Source organism: Neofelis nebulosa, chromosome 3 (genome assembly GCF_028018385.1).
Source record: "Neofelis nebulosa isolate mNeoNeb1 chromosome 3, mNeoNeb1.pri, whole genome shotgun sequence".
Lineage (NCBI taxonomy): Eukaryota > Metazoa > Chordata > Mammalia > Carnivora > Felidae > Neofelis > Neofelis nebulosa.
The window spans coordinates 78564029-78585240 of NC_080784.1; the positions used below are offsets into that span (position 1 = coordinate 78564029).

Below are 21212 nucleotides of genomic sequence, written 5' to 3' on the forward strand. Positions count from 1 at the left end.
GCCCAGAAGAATCCTGTGACAATGAGCAAACCCTACAAGAACACTAGGGCTTTGACAGCTTTTCTAAGGCAAGTTCTTCATCACAGGTTGAAAAGTTACTCACATGTCATATAAATAAGTAATCCCTATACAACCCAAGTGTCTGCATAATCTACAAAAGTCCTGCAATCTGATCGTGCACCATTACCCCTTTTGACATCCTGCATGGTCACCTGACCTGCTCTCTGGTCTTTCTGGACAGTTTTATCTTGTTATACCCCAAGTTTGTTTTTTTAAGTAAGCTCCATGCCCAACATGGGGCTTGAACTCATGACCCTGAGATCGAGTTGCGTGTTCTACCCAGTAAGCCAGCCAGGTGCTTCACCCCTAAAGTTTTTAATCTGCTCAGCTCTTCAAGGAGCACAGAAACAGCCACAACCATGAGGAAATCACCTTGCTTTTCTGACCTTACACTGGGAGGTAAGACCTGATCTTCTTTTCTCCTCCTCTGACTCAGTTTGAACATTTCCTTGCTTGTCCAGTGAGACCCAGCCAAGCTGTCATCTCACTGGGTTTCCAAATGTGCTTTCAGTTCTCAGGCACCTTTAGCTCAAAGGCACAATAATCAGGAGGCGCTTTGTAATCTAACTACCCTGAGGGGAAATGTAGTACAGATTCTTTATTTCTTTAAAAAAAAAAAAAAAAAAAGGTCTGGAGAAGATAAGAATGAACAACACCTTTTAAGACGGACTTGTGTGGCTGGCTGGCTTGGTGTCAGCTGTAAAACAGGGTTCTCCACAGGCCCTTCCAAGCTCACGCTAAATAGCCAGCAATTTCCAAGGACAATTTCAATTACCTGGGGAGCAGGTAACTGTGGAAAAGCCCCCTCAGAAGCTTAGCATTGCTCTTTAATAAGCTTCCCACTTCCTAGTATGAGAGGAGGCCAAGCCACGCCTCGGTGAACACTCTGAAAATGGGGAGAGGCAGCATTCAACTTGGTTCTACCACAGAGCCCCTCCTGGGTAGCAGAGACAGTAACTCCCCAGTTATTGCTCCTCTTCTGTTCCTGTCAGGAGACCATGTGTGTGTGCAGCGGAACAAAGCATTGCGGTGCGGTTAGTACATACCATTGCCTTGGACCTAGTCAGAGGGAAGCAATGCAGGCAGCGGGAGAGGCAGGAGAAAGCAGGGACAGAAACTAGACTTACTTTAAACAGAAGCAACATGACTGAAACAGTTTTGTCTATCTCAAATTAAACCCAAATCATTCCCAAATTTCCCCCTGAAAGAAACATCATCCCCTCTGAGGGGGAAAGCCCTCCATGTGAATTCATCCTTTCTCAAGTTGGCTACAAGATGCAGCAAATGAGGGTTTCTTGTAATTCCCTTTCCTGCCACAAGATGGCCTCGTCCCTGAGGCTGGGATGTGCCCCCTGGGGGATAAACAAGGAGCCTGCCCCAGAGGCACTGTCCTTTAACTATACCAAGTGACAAGTCAAAGAAAATGCAAGTGCTATTCAGAACCACAGGCTTGTCTTAAACCAAAGCCTAATCCAATATAAATCTCTTCTCTTATCCCAAAGGCTCCACACCTGTCTTACTGATAAAAATGTATCTTTGGACACGTAGCTGGAGAAAGAGAACAAAAGCCTTCACAGAGTTACTTGTCCTTTGCTGTTGTTCACAAAAAGTTGCTTTTTCACCAAGTGAAAAACAGCACTGAGCCGGAGAGCTGCTGGCGTCCTCCTGCTATGCACTCGCCAGCTCTTGATCTGGGATGACAAGCAGTGGGGCAAGCTGTAAAGTTTTAAGATAAAGTTTTCCAAGGGTACGCTCTGCTGGCTGAGAAGGATGTCAGTACGTACAGGAGACCCGCACCGATAAGAAGCTAAGAGCTGGACGCTGGTGTCAGAAAGTCTGAGACAAGCATGCAGATTTAAGATGGGCTGCAAATTAGAAGTTGCTCTGATTAAGCACAGCATGTTTGAATACCAGAATTCTGCTTCAGGATCCCCCATAGTCTCAACTGGGTTAAGAGTGAAACTCTGAAGTGTCTCTCAAACTGTCAAATCAAACTGTCAAATAAAATGCAGACAATAGCATCAACTTTACTTTCTTTTGCTGTTATTTTCATTCCTATCCTATAATTTTCTCACGGGAGCCTCAGGCACTGACTTTGGGGTGGGGGGCCAAGGCGGAGAGAATGCCAGGCACGACAACAGACAGTAAGGTTGTATGGGTCACAGGACAGTTATCTGATGATTCGACCTTAGAGCACTGATACACTATTATTTCCACTTCTCTTTGTATCTGCAGGGAACGAGGTTACCCTCACATACTCTACTTATGAGAACGTATGAATACCAGGGAGAGTCATTTGTGGTTAATTGCTCTTAATATAAAAAACACTTAAAACTGTTCCCAAGGGCAGGACACACAGACACACAGTAGCGGTGATGAGGATGACAACACAGAAGCACCACCAGCTGCCCCCACACAACCATGCCCCAGGCCAGGTCCTCAGTTGGGTGAGGATTAGCATGGCATCCCCATGGAGGCCTTCTTGCCACTGCTTTGGGGAACAAGCCCCGAATTCACAGGCCAGCTTTTTGGCCATTGAGAATCGGTACCTCCAGAGACAAGCTTTACTGATTTCTCCTGTAGGTACTGAATGTGATAATGCCACTCAGCAGCTCCTCAGACCTAACAACCTGCAGAGTTGTGTAGGGAACATGAGGTTAGATGGGACCCTGCCAACATGCTCAAAATCAACTGAACACACACATAAAAACACCACTTGCACAACCACCACTGGGATTACAGATATAATAAAGGTTGTTCACTCATACAACCATCCAGTTAAAGCTAAGGGGCTTGAAATTTGACTACTGATCTCCTTCATAGCAAATGGGAAATATCATTTGTAAGCCGGAAGATACAGCTTCTGAGAGGCTCTAAATGTCATTATCCAGAACAGAGCCTATACTGGGCCATAAGGTAAAGGGCTGGGTCATTCCAGAGCTTTAGCGGGCCACAGGTATCGGCCCATGATTCCTGTGTGGGCGCTGAGTCCACAGGTAACCCAGGCAACGATGGCAGCACTCTCCTAAGCCCTGGGCACAGTCCCGTTAAAGGTCCTTCTTCTAGGAGACTCTGAAGCTTAATTAACCTAGCCATTAAATTTTGATCCTAAAAAACACTCTTAAGATTCTTCATTATGTGTCAAGTGTGCCAATTTTCTATGTTTTATTTCCTCTAAATTTTGCAGAAGCCTTATGGTGTCCATGCGACCAGTGTGTAATTTGCCATCCGTCCCACCCATCAGTGCCTGCTCTTGTAGGTGAATCGCTTAAAAATGTTCTCATGCTGTTGAGTCAATCAAGATGGCTCTTTTCAAAGTGTTTAAGCTCTGTGACAACTCTGACTTTCCCGGGCTTTCAGCAGAACGCTGCTAAAATGTTAGGAAAACCACAACTCAAGAGGCCTTCTCATTACTTTGGCACAGAGCACCCCAATGTCCTGCAACATGTCAAAAGACCGAGTCTGCAAGCTCAGGCCTTGTCTGGGGGAGGGAAGCAGTGTGAGAGCACACTTTCTAGCAGGGAAGGAGTAAAGGAGTTCCGAGGACATACAGAGGGCTTCCAGGTAAAGGCAGCCGCTCCAGGGGGAGAAAGGGGAATGGCAGACCATTAGTGGGGCTAAGGTGGTGGATACCCAACAAAACATACCACAGTGTTCTGTATTCCCCATGTTGAGGGTGGGGGTGGGGGGCGGGGAAGGGTTTCCTTCCAGCTTCTATATGGACCCAGAATCTTCTTGAGTAAAGGTTCCTAGACTACACTGTGCCAGAGAGTAAGCAACCGCTTTCCTTCTAGTTGGGTAGAAAACAAGTTGAACCTTTCCAGAGGGTGAGATGCTTGTCCTGAGATAAGAAAGCTGGAAATGTAGAGACAGCCCATCACTGGCTGTCAGGTTCCCAGGGGGCTGTCAGGGGTGGCCAAGCTGCTAACAACTCAGGCACCTGTCCCCTTAGAAAGTCTGATTCCAAAGCCACCCCAGGTCCTGGAGAAGGCAACCCCTCACCTGCTCCCAGATCGTGTGAGCGGTATGGGCAGAACAGAGGTCATGGTCCCCAGTGTTGGTGCCACAACAGGAGGGGACATACTCACTGCCGGGCTTCAGGCCCGACTTCAGCAGGGACTCAGGCCAGGACAGCCAGTGTTGAGTGAGCTAACCGCACTTCTAGTTCAATTTTATTCTTTCTGCCTTTATTTTCTCTTTTGCTAAATTTACCTTAACGTTTCTTTCCTTACTTTAATGCCACTGTTTATTTGTTGTGTTTATGCATTCAGATAAATTCCCTTACAATCATTTTGAAAGAAGGAAGACCTAAAAAAAATTATGGGGATCATTGTTACTGACATCTCAAAATCTTTCTAACCCTGAAAACAAAAACACAAATATATATTTTTTTACATTGTTCTGTACTTTTAAAAGCCACAAAGCACGGATTTTTTAAAGGAATTTGTTTAACTTTAGCAGTTTCTTACCCCTGGTCTCAAAGAATAATTCATACCTCACACAGTGTGTTTGTGAAGCCTTGAATAGGCAGGGAGTTCCTTCCTTAGGCTGTAAATCCCAGCCAGGCTTGGGAGGCCCTCTCCGGATGAGAAACAGAGAGGAGAGCAGAAGCAGCTGCCAGAGAGGGCACCGAGCCCGGGAGAAGGGGCCAGCGGCTCCTTGGTGCCGGGACCCATCAGGCTGGCCTTGCTGGTACCTGCACAGCCCCCTACCCCAGAACTCGAGGCCTGGGAGTGGGCCAGATGGGTGCACTCCACGTGCCAAGCCAATCTTGAAAAGCAAAGAGGAACATGGAAGGTGCAGACTTCCATGTGATGGAACCTCGGCTATTCACTTCTAAAGATTCAAAGTCCACCGAGCAGTCAGGCCCGACACTTCAGCTTTCCAAGGGCAGAACAGAGTGCCTTCCACTTACCATGATAACCGAGACCCCGGTGGTGGTGCTGTTCTGTTTGGGGAGCGCATTATTAAAGTGCTGTTTGAGTTTACCTGTTACTTCAGCTTGCATATTATTCTCCTGGGAGGCATCATCCTACAGAAAAGAATCAAATACAATGATTTCAGATTCTCAGGTCTACGTTGGCTTTTCCTGAATAGTCACCCTCACCCCACCATCTCTTCCTAACAGGACTGATTTTCACCACAAGGTTAGGGGAACAATTACTGCTGTTTAGCAGTCCTATGTCCTCAGGAAGACCCCAAGCCATTCCCTTTGCTCCTTAAGCCTCAATCAGGCCAAGTAGAGAGCACCAGTCTCTGAGAACATGAAGGAAGACACTCTTCAGGCTTCTAAGACTCTGTCCCCAAGGCACAAATCCCACAGAGTTTAGTACAGATCCCTCCCGTGGAAACACCAAAATTAATGAAGAGTTTATTATTTTGATCAAGAATTCACTTAGTTGTTAGTCTTTATCGCTCATAAAGAAATGTGGCATCTCAGCTACTTGGTCCAAGACTTAAGTCACTTGGCAGGATCCAGAGAGGCTGAACCCTCATGTCAGGATGTGTGGGACCCCGCAGAGATAGTGGAGGGGTGCAAGGAGCCACCACTCCCCCACAAGCAGGCAAAATCCCATGGCTAAGTACATTAACCTCACTCTCATGGAGTCTTTGGGAATAAGGTAAATGCAAACTCTCCCACCAGCACCACTTAATGGATCACATTTACCCTAAACCCAGAGGTACCACCAAGCCCAGACAAACTCTGGTCAACGTCACACCCCCTCTACTAGGCTCCAGAAGGGACTATGTCTCAGCCTCCTTACTCTCAGAAGGAGATCTCCTATGACCATGTGTCATAAAGACATGGGGATCAGCGTCTGAAACATGCTCATCTCTGGGCAAATCCTGAAAACTCTCAAACCCCGTAAGTACAGAAGGCAAAAGCTGAAAGGCTCCTGAGAGAACATCCCAACCAATCCTTTCATTTTGTAGATGAGGAAAGTGAGGGCCAGAAAGGGACAGTGACTTGCCCAGGTCACTCACAGAGCAGGATCAAATACTCCGAGATCCTCATGCCAAGTGCCTTCTCCCAGAGAGCTACCTTCATGCTACTTGCTCATGAGAGAAAACAGACATCTCATCTGCCATGGAACTTGGATGCAGAGCTCTGCATGTGCAAAAGCCACGGTGAAGAAGCAGGCTGGTGGTCACAGAACTTACAGATGTTCCTTCCCCAAGAACGTGGGTACTTACTGACACCCAGGGGTGGCTCAGGATTTCTCCCGCGGTACACCGAGCTTCAACGTTTACCTGAAGCATTTGACTGATTAATTCCTGGAACCAAATAAAGAAGAGTATAGAAGAGGCAAGGTGGGGGACTTCCAGCATAAACACAGATATCTGAGCTTGCACTAAGTACTTCAAAGAACCAGCCAACACAGCTGCTCAGCCATTTCACCTTAGAAGCTATTATCACCTACATTCCTACTGCCCTACCAGGCAATCACACAGACACGGCTGCCTCAGGGCAGCACCAGTGTGAGAGAAGAGTAGGTCTCTCCTGGGTCTACATTAAACCAAGATGTTCTCTCCTAAGAGTTCTGGTTATTATCATCATTCCGCAGTGTAAAAACTGCAGTATTGTTCCTTTTGGCAAGTCAGTATGTCTCATTCCCACATTCTGATGGGTGTCCAATACATATTTCTTAAATAAATGAAAGAACGCATGTTTAGGGCTTAGAGGAACGCAGGAGGGTGGCAGGGGCAAATTGGGAAGACAGCCAGTCCAGCTTTCAGAATGTGCCTATGAGTTCCAGAGACTATACTGTGGGATGAACTTAAAGAAGAAACACATTAAAAGTCAAGCCAGACCTGGAGCTCGATTCCAAGAGCTGCAACAGCCTCACACGGCAGACGAGGGCCCCTTGACACAATGTAACCCATAGAAACAAACCCAGATGGGTACCTTTGCTGAGTCTGTGATGTTATCCCAGTAGGGGGCTGGAAACTCCAGCTTCCCAGCCAAGATCTGGTCAAAGAGATCTTCCTGGAGATTGTTCTCACTAAGTCAGTGACAAAGAAATAGAAGAAAAATCAAAGTTACCATACAGTTTTCAACAAAATGCTCACAGGAAGAATGGGGTGAGGAGTCCAGTCTCTTGGCTTGGGAATTTCATATCTCAATTGTATTTGTTATGACACATTTTTTCATTTTAGATGATGAGCTAAAGAACATATCCATAGGCCTGGGTATCAGGGAAAGAGAGGACACAAGGTTCAAGAAACTTGTTTCAGCTTGAGAAAAGGCAGTAATTCTGGAGACGGACGGTGGTGATGGCTGCACAATACTATGAATATACTTCATGCCATGAAAACTGTACATTTAGGGGCACCTGGGTGGCTCAGTCCACTAAGCTTCCGATTTTGGCTTAGGTCATGATCTCACAGTTAGTGAGTTCAAGCCCCCGCATTGGGCCCTGCCCTGGCAGCTCAGAGCCTGGAGCCTGCTTCAGATTCTGTGTCTCCCTCTGCCCCTCTCCCCACTTGCACTGTTTCTGTCCCTCAAAAATAAGTAAATGTTAAAAAAAAATTGGAAATTTAAAAATGGTTAAAAGGTAATGTATATATTCTGCCAAAGAAAAAAAGGACTCAAGAAAAATATGGAATCCACAAATAACGTAAATCCTCATTTCAGAAAAAAAACAATCTCGGCATCTGCCCTCACTTAATCTCTCATGGCGATCAGAGTGGAAAAGTAACAAACCTGAGTCAGCTCTCCTTGCCCTTCCTCTTTCTACTTTTCCAATAAAAGAGCCAAGAGCAGTGAAACAGCCAAGATATGAAAGAGTCATAAGGAGTCCAGAATCTGGATAAAATATTCATGACATAATTAGCTCCCCATTGGAACTTGACTTTCACTTAAGCTCAATCTGAAAAAAAAAAAAAAAAAAAAGAGCCCATCCAAGAAGAGCGACTAGAACCACACAGACTGAGGTGAACTGATGTTGCTGCCCTCCCAGGGTGGGCATCCTTCCTCAGCCCGTACCTAACTGTGCTACCCTCAGAGGTGCTCCTGCACATACAGCTGGTGCCTACTGAAACATAACGCCTTGACTTTTGAGGGAAGGTACACAGAAACGTAAAAACACTGCTGGGAAACATTCAGGAAGCTGGATGTCACCGTCTCCTGGAACACAGAGCCACAGCCACAGTGCCCCACCTCCCCCTTACTTGGTGGGTGCATCAACGGCTGAGCAAAAACAAAATCATTAGCCTTCTAGGCCACTCATTACAAAGCCCTAGTGGAAACCTCAGGATAAGCTGCTGGAGTCAAGATGAAAATCCAGGAGTGGAAGTGTAGTCTCAGTGTGCACCATCTGCCTTGAAGTTGCCAACAGGCCCCCTGCAGCCTGCTGTGCAGAGGACTCACATGAGACCCCACCCGGCCTTCTAGACGTAAGCCTAGTCATGCTAACTGCTCTCCCAGAGTGAGCAAGTGTGGTGTCCACAGAAACAGGTCATTTGGGGCAGTGCCTAGGGACAAGTTCTGGGGCTGTGTGATGTGACTACCCTACACCTTTAATGAAAAAGAGGACAGGCAAACTTTGTTTTATTTCTGCTTCCCTTTACTGTACTTTGCAGATAACTGTACTCTTTTTTTACAAGGTGAAGGTTTGTGGCAACGCTGCAGGGATCACGTCCATCAGTACCATTTTCCAACAGCATCTGCTCACTTTATGTCTGTTACATTTTGGTAATTCTCGCAATATTTCAAACTGTTTCATCATTAATCTGTTAGTTATGGTGATTTGCGATCCTTGGTTACAACTCACTAAAGCTCAAATGACGGTTAGCATTTTTTAGCAATAAAGTACTTTTTATTTTACTGTTATTATTATTAATTATTATTTTTAAGTAGGCTCCATGCCCAGCCTGGGGCTTAAACTCACAACCCTGAGATCAAGAGTCCCATGCCCCACTAACTGAGACAGCCAGGGACCTCTACTATTTTTTTTTTTTTAATAAAGCATTTCTTAATTAACGTACGCACATTGTTTTTTTAGACATAATGCTGCTGCACGCTTAACAGACTATAGTACAGTGTCAACATAACCTTTATTTGTACTGGGAAACCAAAAAATTCATTGGACTTGCTTTTACTGTGGTATTTGCTTTATTGCAGTGGTCTGGAACCACTCTCACAACATCTCCAAGGTAGGCCTGCAGAGTCTGTGGGCTTTTGTGAATACTCAGGACATCTCAACAAGCCCAGCTGAATTGACACCTGCCAGTTCATGAAGTCTGGGTCAAGAGGCACATCGAATGAGTAGCAAAAGTCAGGCCAGACAACCAGGTAAGGCAAGCGATTCCCACCGCCCTCCTGGAAAGTGCTTTTCTATGAGCCTGCACAAACTCTTTCTAGGTTGTCTGATGTTTTCTTTTTCACTGTTATTTCCCTACTGACTGAACTCAGCTCAAGTCTCCAGGAGAAAATGTTAGAAAAAGATGTTAAAAATCACCCAATTCAAGAACCGTTGCTTTTAGCCACCCTGCTCTATTACTCATCATCTTTTTTTTTCCTGGAATAGCAAATAGCTTATATTTTGTTAACATACAGGACTTTTATTTTGTTCATAAACAGCTAAAAAGTTGGAAGTGTAACTGCAGCAAGTAATTTAGGTTCTTGGCAAAATAGTCTGAGTCAACAAACAAAAGCCTAGGGGGTCCCAGCAATAAGAAGTCACCTAAAGGATCCATGCTGTGAACTGCAAGCACTTTGAGCATTTTAAGCTTCCCTCAGTAGAAGAACAGAAAGCTAATTTATCCTTCTAAGTAGTCACATAGTAAAAGCCACTCTGATTAAATCCACACTGGACTTATTTACACATTTATACTTCCACAATTGGGCTGAGATGTTCAGGGCACTTTAAAATCCTAAACCAATACAGCTCATGGATCAAGGTGCTGTAAGTTTAAAAATGTACATTAAGAAAAACCTGGAAAACAACAGAAGTTTGAGCACATTCCTTCTTTTCAATGCCAAGTTGTTAAACAGTTGTCTGATGAGGTAACTTGAAAATGTTGTAAGCTACCTCACAAAATGATGTTTAAACATTTGGCTTATGGGAGGTATAAGTGCATGTTTCAGAAAAACAAAATTATCATGCAAATATTATGTTTTGTCAGTGGCCCCAAGATCAGACTTGCTTAGGCAATAAATAATATCATGGTTGTAGGACCAGCTTCTGAATATAACATATAAGTCAACAGCTTTCAAAAGGTAGCTTTATTGCTTTTAATTAGCCACATACTTACCTCCAGTTCCCACAAAGAAGCTGCCGTGCAGTGAGAAACAAGTCACAATAGATACATACTGTTCAATCTGAGTCTCAGTCTCGCTTTTGGTTAAAAGCAAAAAGCAAAATCAAATAACAAACCCACAGACTGCACTGGCATGTGGAAACACTAGAGGGAGTTGTGAGCACACATTCCTCTAAACTGATCCCTGATAACCCCTTTCCAACTGATCTCAACTTGGGTTAACCAAGGATGGAAACTCTGCTATAACAGGCCCCATGATCACTTGCCAACAAAACTACCCCCTTCACTTGACTAGTTCCCCAAACAAATCATCACTAAAACCAGCCAGAACACAATGGAACTGTAAAAATGACCACAAATTATTCCACTCCATGTACATACCTGCTTAATCTTCTCTCACATTTACTCTATTTGACTTCATTTGGTCAATGGGACATCAATCAGCAAATCTGTGTCAAGTGAACACTTGGAAAGTGGTTGAGCAAAGGAACTTGCCCTCTCTCTGGCTGCTTTTGGGGATCCTGTATCCACCATCATGTGAAACCAAGGTTAGCCCATTGAATGCTGAAAGGCACTTGACCAAGTCTTATCTGTTGTCCCAGCTGACCCTGAGCGAACTACCAGGCGTGTGAGTGATACCACACTAAACCATCAAGTCCCAATTAGCCAGCCCAGATCAGAAGAACTGCCCCATAAATCCACAGAACTGGCTCTAACCTTTGGAGTAGTTAACTGTTCAGCAAAAACTGGCCAATAGTGCAGTAATCCTATAGTCTGTGTAACCCACCTAAGCAATGACTTTGAAGGAAGACCATGATTTAATGGCCAGATGGCAAGAGCTTCCCACTTGCAGAAACCCAATCCTAGCCACAAGGACAAGGTCCCACTCAAATGCTCTACCTTTCACTTAAACTTTGTGATTTCCAGCCCTCAAATAAGCATACCCTCATACTCAATTTATTCTTGATCAATATTCTGGTGATGGGTGTCTTTACACCATAAGGCTCTCAAAAGTAGAAACTGACATCTCTGTGTCACTCTTGTATTTACTGTAATGTCAGTAAAAAGAAAACTTGTTCAAATCAATTGAAAATTATCATTTAAAAAAGATATATCTTTCAACTTTTTTGTAGGTTTGAAAGCTTTATAATAAAATGTTGGGGGAGAGGCAGCAAATTAAATGTATTGAACTTACTGATGAAGTACAACACCATAAATAAGACATCAGAGAATATGCTTTACATTTGATCCCTGACACCTAGAATAGTGCCTGGCACACAGTAGCTACTCAACAGTAGTTGTAAAATGAACAATAACAGAGATTAAAGTGAAAAGAGAGCTCAAGAAGATACATAAGAAAATCAAAGTTGCATCATTAGATGAACTTCTATTCCCAAGTCATTCATTTGCTCCAAAGAGGGAGATGGGACAGATCAAAAGAGGCCCTGTGGGGGCGCCTGGGTGGCGCAGTCGGTTAAGCGTCCGACTTCAGCCAGGTCACGATCTCGCAGTCCGTGAGTTCGAGCCCCGCGTCGGGCTCTGGGCTGATGGCTCGGAGCCTGGAGCCTGTTTCCGATTCTGTGTCTCCCTCTCTCTGCACCTCCCCCGTTCATGCTCTGTCTGTCTCTCTCTGTCCCAAAAATAAATAAAAAACGTTGGAAAAAAAAAAAAAATTAAAAAAAAAAAAAAAAAAAAAAAAAAAAAAGAGGCCCTGTGGCCAAAGCCCTGCACTCTCTCATGTTCACAGTACTGGGTATGCTCTATGCCCGCTGTCACACATTCTGACACCTGTGTGTGGCCACCTCTGCCCCCCCACCGCCCCAGGTGAGATACGTGATTACCAAGAATCAGTCTCTGTTTGTTCCCAGGCCTATTTATGCTGAAAGAATTTGTAATATTATGTGAACAGATAGAATTAATTTAAATTTCATTAACTATTACGTGAAATATATAAACATATAGAATTAATTTAAATTTCATTAAATATTATGTGAAATACTATGTGAACAGATAGAATTAATTTAAAAAGAAAGAGTTCACTGTTTCTATGAGAACTAGGTTGAAAGCTTTGGAAAGTGAGTTGTTAAAAAAAAAAACAACCCTGCTGTCAAATTAAATAGGAGAAATGACTATTAAGAACTGGAAAAGGAGGCACGTCAGTGGCTCAGTCAGTTAAGTGTCCAACTTCAGCTCAGGTCATGATCTCACAGTTCATGTGTTCGAGCCCCGTGTTGGGCTCTGTGCTGACAGCTCAGAGCCTGGAGTCAGCTTCAGATTCTGTCTCCCTCTCTCTCTGCCCCTCCTGACTCCTGCTTGCTCACTCGCTCTCAAAAATAAACAATAAAAAAATTGGAAGAAAAAAAAAAAACGGGAAAAGGTTTGTTTACTTAGAAGGATCAGACTGCTTCATAAAGATCTTTAAATCTCACTCCACTTGAAAAAAGATTGAGAATGGATATTGTACACATTGGATGATTTGGTGTGTTTTACAGAAGAGTGACAAGAAATTCAGAGGACCATATACCAAGCAAAGGCCTTGACCTCACATCAGAAGTATGGTCAAGGAATATCCATTAATAGGTTGTAAATTAAGAAAAAAAGTAAAAGGTGTGTTTATATAATTTTTAACTGACATTTTTTTTTAATTTTTTTTTTTTTTTTTTTAAGTTCATGACCTGAGCTGAAGTCGGCTGCCCAACCAACTGAGCCACCCAGGCACTCCTTAACTGACATTTTTATTGACCAGATTCTGGTCCTGATTGCCAGGATGAGAATGCCTGCTTCCTGACCAAAGGGAGAGTTTACAATTCAGATATTGTTACTCAAAGAGCCACTGACCTTCGGAATGGAGGGAATCCACAGAGAAGTATGTATGTGATCACGCCTGCCGCCCAAATATCCACCTTCAGGCCATAGCTGAGAAAACAAAGTGGGTGGAGGGGAGAAATAATGATATTACTCCCAGGAACCCTCCAAATTACTGGAGTAGTTGCCTTTGTTTGTTATGACGAAGGGCTTCCTCAGTGTCAAACCACTCATTTCACACAAAGGAATTAACTGCCCTTTGGACTGGGACATCTACTCTTCTCCGGAGCTAACCACAATATTGGGAACTGTTGCCATATTTCCAAGACTGGCCCTGGGACAAAAGTCCAGGCCTAGAGCTCTTGGACACAGAAGCACACACCTCAGTTCCTGAGATTAAAGTCATGGTGCAGGTAATAGACTCTCCCACCCTCCACGCTCCCAGGAGGAGTGTGAATACACAGCAGCCGGAGCAGCAAAACATACCTTTTCCACCAAAGTTCAAGTACTAACCAAAGCCACCAGGAGTCTTACCCAGTTTCAGCAATTATTTCTGGAGCCACGTAAGTTGGTGTGCCACAGACTGTGTATAAAGGGCCTTCCACCACAGTAGCCAGACCAAAGTCTCCCAGCTTCAAGGACTTGGTTCCATCAGGATATTCACACACCTGGAACAGAAACCAGCCAATAATAAGAAGTAGTTTCTTTTCTCAATGATTCCAAAGGGGCCCTTGGAACTAGATAGAAACAACATTGATTAATAAATTAAAAAAAAAAATCTCTCCTTGTTGATAATACCATTGTTTACTTCTGATGCTCTAAAGCTCTAAGTTTTCTTTAGAGATTTTGCATGATTGTGTGAAATACAGAAGACAGTATCTTCCATCTTTGTAAAAAGTTCCTTATCTTGGGGCATCTGGGTGGCTCAGTTGGTTAAGTGTCCAACTTCAGCTCAGGGCATGATCTCATGGTTCGTGATTTTGAGCCCCGTGCTGGGCTCTGTGCAGACCGTACAGAGCTTGCTTGGGATTCTCTCTCTCTGTCAAAATAAATAAATAACTTTTTTAAAAAGTTCCTTATCTAGGAGTATAATGAATATGTGTGCATGCTGCCACGGCAGTTAGGGGTGCAGGTAGCTGCTTACCCAGTGTGGCCTAGACAGTAGGAAACGGAACTTGACTACATCCTCACTGCGTGTGAAGTACTTGAGAGACTCCGAAATGGTGTTTATTAACTGTCCTGGAGTTAATCCTCCTAGACTGTGTCCTCCAAACTCCTCCTGGGAAGGTGGAGGGTGGGAGAGTCTATTACCTACACCATGACTTTAATCTCAGTCATGTTTAGAAAATAAAATCAAGACTTGTTCTCTGAACAGTCAATGATGAATATAAATATCACATAATGAAAAACTTTGGAAGTTTGGAAAGAAAGTAAACTTTGGGATCAAACAGCCTGAGCCTGAATAACCTCTGCCATTTTCTGGTTGAGTGACCTTCAAAAACCACCCTGTGCATGTTCTTCACCTGTGAAGTGGGATGAGACTAGTCCCTAACTCACAGGGGTGGTGTCAAGAGACCAAGCTCAGAGCAGGGCTCAGTGAAGGTTCCTTCCTTTTCCTGGAAGGACTGGCTGATGAAATCAACTAATTATACTGGAAACGGTTTAACAATGCTGGTGAAGACGTGCGTGCTTTTTGCTTAAATGGAAGCAATCTTCCTAGAAAACATTTCAGCAACATGTAAATTTCTTTAAATTATTTATAAGCCTTGATCCAGTAAATCTACTTCTAAGAACCAACCCTAAGGGAACACAGATGAACCCAAAGGTTACACACAAAGCCACTAATCTCAGAATTTATCTATGTTTTTAAAAACTGGAAGGAACATAAATGGCTAACAGGACAATGACTTCATAAATCATGGAACATTCCTATGATAAAATACTATGCAGTTACTAATAAGCACATTTCAAATAAGTATTAATCCTACGGAAAATATTCACTATATTACATAAAAAGAACATTCAAAATTATATATTCAGTACAACACACCCAAATGTTCAGTTTATTTCTAGGTGGTAACACCAAAGATTACTTCAGCTTTGTTCTTTATACTTTTCACTGGTTTCTAAAATGTTTACAATGAACATGTGTTGGTTCTATAATCAGGAAATTTTATACATAAGCAAATTCTCCTTTGGGGATAAATGTCTGAGAGTCACATTCTAAATAGATGGTTTTTAGATTTAACTATGTAATCTTTAACCTATTCATCTCCTGGATGTCCATTCTGAAAACAGTGAATTTCAGAGAAGAGCAACTGCAGAGAACTAATCTTTACTAATATAATGTCTTTCTCTATTTTTATATTTTAGTCCTATTTAGTTTGCTTTTCTTCACATTTTACTATGAACTGAGGCATTCTCACCCAAGCCGCTTACTCACTAAAGGATGAAAAATTTAGAAAATTACGTTTTTTCAAGATAAGCATGTTAACAACATTGTCCATTAATCTGATACTCAATGAGGGGGAGTGATTTATATAGACATCATTAAAAAGCATCAAGAACGTCAGGGCTCCCCCTTGTCAGCGATACCCAATCTGTACAGGCATTTAAAAAGTATGGCACTTAAATACCTTCCTTACCTGTGATGCCCTCATCAGTGAAAGAAGAATGTTTTTCACCATAGTGTTTAATAACTGCTTCCACATTTATGTACTAAGTATACATCCCCAGCATACATCTTTATGACTTTCAAGTTTCATGGGAGTAATGGTGAGGCTCACGGATATTTATCATTCTGAGTCAGCCACAACTCAGCAGAGGCATATTCAAAGCTACTAATGATTTAGCCTAAAGCAACAGAAACCAAGTTCTCAGTCATGCCAGGGTCTAAGGACGACCTTCCATCCATTATGTTTAATGTAAACATTAACGAGAACAATCTGATATAGAGAATTACAGTTAGAATTTATGATGCATTTACTGAAACCCAGACTTCAGAAATTCCCTAAGTAATTGCAGTGATAAGAACATTCTAAGCAACATTATAATTTTAAATGTCTATATCATGAAAGTAAAAAAAAAAGTTTTATTAATGTCACTGTTATTTTGTTTTTGCAAATTCAAAATACACTCATTAGGTACATTTTTTTGAAAAATAGTGTTTACTTTCGACATGCAATTTAGGAATGCCTATGGGTATTTGAGGGTTGCTATAGACACTCAGAAGTCCCTGAAGCACCATTTCTCATATCCCCTATAAGGAATTCAGAGTCAGATGCAGAAGCATAAACAGAAAGGTACTGAACAGTTTATAATCACTGAATTATGTCTGGGCAACTGGCATCCTATCCTCAGCTAAACATCTAAAGAGAAGTGTCATAAGGAGCAGACAAGCCTGAAAAATATTTCATCTGATTCATTTCTCCCCAATACTTGACACAGAGGCAAATATGTGAAAGATAATATGAGTAAATTTCAAATATTAGCTGGAGGTTCTCTTCAAAGCAGGAAAAAATATCTATAAATCTACACATATAGACACACATTTGTACATTGCTTTAAGAGAATGACACAGACATATAAACACATATGGCTTTCCTTTCAGAGAATGATTTTAAAAAAGAGGTGGACAAATGCATAGGGACCCCAGAGAAAGGCCTTCTGTTCTGGCAGTGTGCTTAGTTCTTTCCCCAGTTACTGACATCCTCACAGAACTCCAGAGATGCCAATATTTTCCCACACATTATCTCACTGGACCTCAGAGTCACCCCCTGGGTGATTAGGAAAATAACTGTTACCCGTGTTTTTCAGATGAGGAAACTGAGGCATAGAAAACTCAAGTTACTAGTAGCTACCAAGTGGGAATTCCAACCAAAACTATTACCATCCCACTACACCATCCTGCAACAGATTCTGTGTCTGAAAGTGAGAGTAGGCCTGGCAGAACCCCGGCTGCAGCCTGCACCCCTATGCAGATTCTGAGTGAATTTAAGCAATCACAACTGTGAGAATTCTAGCCCTGTGGTGTTCAAATGCCCCACCACAAGCTGAGAGATGCTCTGTCAAAAGTTGCACTCAGAATGCAAAAGTTAAAAATGTGAGGAATGTAGATCCCACATACAGAGTAAACGCTGCACGTTCTCTAAATAAAATGTCAACACAATGATTTAGAAGGGCTTCAAATAGGAGAAACCAACCCTCTTCTCTCCTCGGTCTCCAGAACTCCCGGAAAAGCGGAATTTATCACTGGTCTCTCATAGTTAAGTCTGACAGGGCACCACCAGGCTGTAACTCACAGCATTAATGGCCACCCCAGTGCTCCCTGACACGCCGACCCATACATCTCTGCTGGCAGGGTTTTAAATTATGACACCGCTACCAGAGAAGGGGATGCAAATCAGATGTCTGAATGCTCTGCTGTTTAAAAACAGAATTCATTTTTAGAGTAGGGAGAGGCCGATGGTCACTCTGTGTACTTACTTGTAGTGCCTCAATGGCACTTTCTCATCCTAGGGCAATTCTGACCTGCTGACTCAATCTAGAATCTGCAGAGTGGTCTAGTTCAATTTTCAATGGCAGGTACATATTTTACTTAGATATGTGCAGGTAAGGTTTCCAAAGCCTGACCCTTTTAGAGCACACATTAGCCTCATCCAGATATCCTCCTTCCCTTCCCTTTTGGGTAGCACACTGGGGCTGGTGCAGGTCTTGAAGAGGGGTGAAGACTCATCTAGGGCAAGTTAGACTAGACAACAAAGTTGATTCCAAGTTCTTGGTTATATTCTGAGACACATCATCTTGGAGACACCCATCTCCATCATATTCTCTTCCTTTGATGCGTGATAAAAGGATAAGGTATCAGATTCTGAAATGGTATACACATTGTGAGTAAACGAAGAGAAGACATGGGAGGGGAGAGTGGAATCAATGAGCTGGGAAATGCACATTCCCTGGTTTACAGGCAAGTTCACTAATGCCTCAGTTGCCTTCCTCCCAGGGCCTCGACATTCAAAGCTACAGAATGGGCTGGTGCCACAGAAACCAATTGTCCCTAGAGACCTGCAGGTCTGTATTTTCAGAAAACATCAGTACATGCAGCCACCAGCGTGAGGTGGGCCATGGACAGAAGGGAGAAATAAAGGAGGCATCCTCATTAATACCATGGCATTTATGTCTGGCCGCTGCCAGAGAAAGCCCTGTCACCGTTGCTTGTGAAGCCCCTGGCCAACCTTCGTCACCTGGTGGAGGACCCTGGGCCTGTAACAGGTGAGAAGACTGTTTTGAGGGGAGAACACCATATTCTCACTTCTATCCTGAGGCCCAGTCCTCCTTAGAGATCGTAAAACGAAGTCCATCATACATCCTGTTTTACAGAGAAGGGATATTTATTTTCCTAAGAGGAAAATCTAGACATGGAACACAATTCCTCAAGGCAGAAGACAGGAAGGAAAAAGCTCATATACTTTTAAATGGATACTCAGAAATCATCAAATGATATTACCAAAAGGGGAAAACGGATACTCTGGATTAGCAGAAAGCCCCCAGGATGGCCTTAAATCCTAAACATCAATGCATATTCCTTTCCACAATTATTTGTATAGTACAAGTATGAGACAAGTTATAAAGATCTGTGTTTGAGTGAGTGCTCACTGCTAGCTAAGTGACTGTCAATGGTTAGTCAACAACCATTTACTCCACATCCACCACAGCGTGCTTCCTTGAAACTGTCCAAGGCACTGACGACATAAAAATAATTAAGATACATACCTTGCCCTTAGTGGTGCTTACCTACAGAAGGAGACAGACAAGCACATGATAAACTCACCACATCAGGGCATGTAGAGCAAAACTAGAGGTGGCCATGACTGACTCGGTCCAGGGAGTCAGGAATGACGTCAGAGAGGACATGCCTTTTGCTCAGTGCCTTATAAGATGAATACATTTGCCACATCGCTGGGAGAGGTAGCATTTCAAATGTAGACCAGTATGGAAATAAGCAATGATATGTAATGGTATTGATAAAGTTCAGTCTAATGAGTAAGGACAGGAAAACTTGGGTTTGTATTATCGTGATATAAAATATTCAGATAACCTCACCTAAGCAGTAATGATGATGATACTCAGCCCTGAAAGGTAGAAAAAGAGGGGAAAAAATGGTCTTGTTTGTGTCTGGGGGGAATGTGTGAAGAAGTCCCTTATCAGCTTCTCTAAAATTCCTCTACAATGTGGACATAAAGATTAGCCCAATTAGTAAGCTGTGTTTATTAAGGCCACCATGGAGGTGTGCTAAATATGACATGAAGGTGAGTGTCACTCTGGCCAGATGGGTGGGGAAGGGCTGGTAACAGGAGAAGAGACTAAAAAGGTAAACTGGGACCAGATTATGAGGCCCTCCAAGTGCCACAGACTTTCTTCTGTAGAACAGTGGGACAAATAAGACTTGTAAACAAGAAAAATCAACATCTGAGTCTCAATTTCTGTACCTGTAAAGCTGAGATAAATGGACTAAATTATTCCCAAAGTTCTGTTCTGCATATAAACAAACCATCATATTCTACTTCCACCTCCTATAAGCTTCTCATTCTCTGATTTATTCTTCAGAATTTTTACCTCATATAATAATTTTCCTTCTCACCTTTCCTTAGTCAGTACCATCAATCAAAACATAGATGTAAATGTGGGGTGCCTGGGTAGCTCAATCCATTAAGCAACCAAGACTTGGTTTTGGCTCAAGTCATGATCTCACAGTTCATGGGTTCAAGCCCCACATCAGGTTCTGTGCTGTCAGTGTGGAGCTTGCTTGGGATTCTCTGTCTTCCTCTCTCTCTGCCCCTTTCTTTCTCTCACTTTCTCTCTCAAAATAAATAAACTTAAAAAAAAAAACGTAAATGGAAACGTGTTTTCTAATGTCTGATAAACAATAAATACAGAAATTCAAGAAATCCACTAATGCTTTATGGTCACTGGTCACTAACTTGAGTCATGCTGAGTCCCTTCATTTAAATTCTCTCAATCCCTTATTGCAGGATTGGTATAGACTCTGAAATGATACTGTTTGCATGAGATCATGTCATTTTAAAGGGAGAGACGTATGAATTGGAACAAAAACAGCAGAGATGACGTACCAAGAGGTTCTCTGGCTTGATGTCTCTGTGCACAATGCTGAGGCCATGAAGATACCTGAGGGCGTTGGCCAGGTTGTACACCATCGCGCTGCCATCTCTCTCAGTGTACTTGGTTGAAGAGGTAATTGCATCAAAGAGATCCCCACCCTAATGGACACATAAAAAAGAACACAGCAAAATGTCAATAGTGACAATCCTGTGAAGGTAACAAAGAAGGTTCATCAGCCTGGAGCAGATGAAAAAATGACATAAGTGCCATGAAAAATGATGATAAATAATGAAAGTTTCAAGGTAGGAGATCATTTTTTCCAATTAGGTCCTTCAAGAACATGGTTAAGTCTTGGGATTTGGCACCAATGAAATATCCTGAAATCTCTCCATCCTCTTACTTTGACCAATTCCATCACCAGAAAGAGCTCAGTAGCTGTTTCCATCTCTTCAACCAGCATGATGATATTTGGATGTTTCACCCTGCGCAGGATTGACACTTCATTCTCAATCAGGTGCTCCTGTCAAAGGAAGGGGTTAGAGAGGTGGATCAGACACCACAGAACCATCTGTCTGATTTCTATAACCTGGAGGGTGCATAGTCTGCAGACGGGAAGCATCCCCCTTGGTGCAAAGCAAACCAAACCCTGGCCAAGCTGGTTTCCATAGGGACAGGACAGTCAGTGGGACGTGTCATTGTCACCAACAAAAAGGAACTGATTATCTTCAAAACGTCCCTTGAAAGGGCTCAATGGTGTTGTGCTGGCACATAAAACATACTGCCTTCTTATCTCTTCAACACCTTAAGAGGTCATGACACCGGCAGCTTGGGCACACAGCACTGTGCTTTGTGATTCATATGGAACCACTTTTTTAATGTGAATGTAACACTCAAAATTAAGATCAAGTATACAAGGAAATTTGCATGTGTATGGAATACAACTTGAGCATTAAATTTTTTGTCGT

At 42.9% G+C, this 21212-nt stretch overlaps 1 protein-coding gene across 8 annotated transcripts in view; it reads right to left on the reverse strand.

Moving 5' to 3' along the window:
• The window catches only part of DCLK2 (doublecortin like kinase 2), a 153949-nt gene that overhangs the window by 3633 nt on the left and 129104 nt on the right, over positions 1-21212 (reverse strand). For 4 of the 8 annotated variants that reach the window (XM_058721187.1, XM_058721189.1, XM_058721188.1 and 1 more), the window contains 7 exons: positions 20648-20767; positions 20259-20405; positions 13663-13796; positions 13162-13239; positions 6968-7064; positions 6256-6336; positions 4976-5092 (listed from right to left, as the gene is read on the reverse strand). In XM_058721187.1, the coding sequence (XP_058577170.1) occupies positions 4976-5092; positions 6256-6336; positions 6968-7064; positions 13162-13239; positions 13663-13796; positions 20259-20405; positions 20648-20767 (774 nt within the window). Of the gene's footprint in view, positions 1-1971; positions 2055-2609; positions 2691-4975; positions 5093-6255; positions 6337-6967; positions 7065-13161; positions 13240-13662; positions 13797-20258; positions 20406-20647; positions 20768-21212 lie in introns of all 8 variants that reach the window. The other 4 variants (XR_009259262.1, XR_009259261.1, XM_058721191.1 and 1 more) reach the window with 3 other exon arrangements.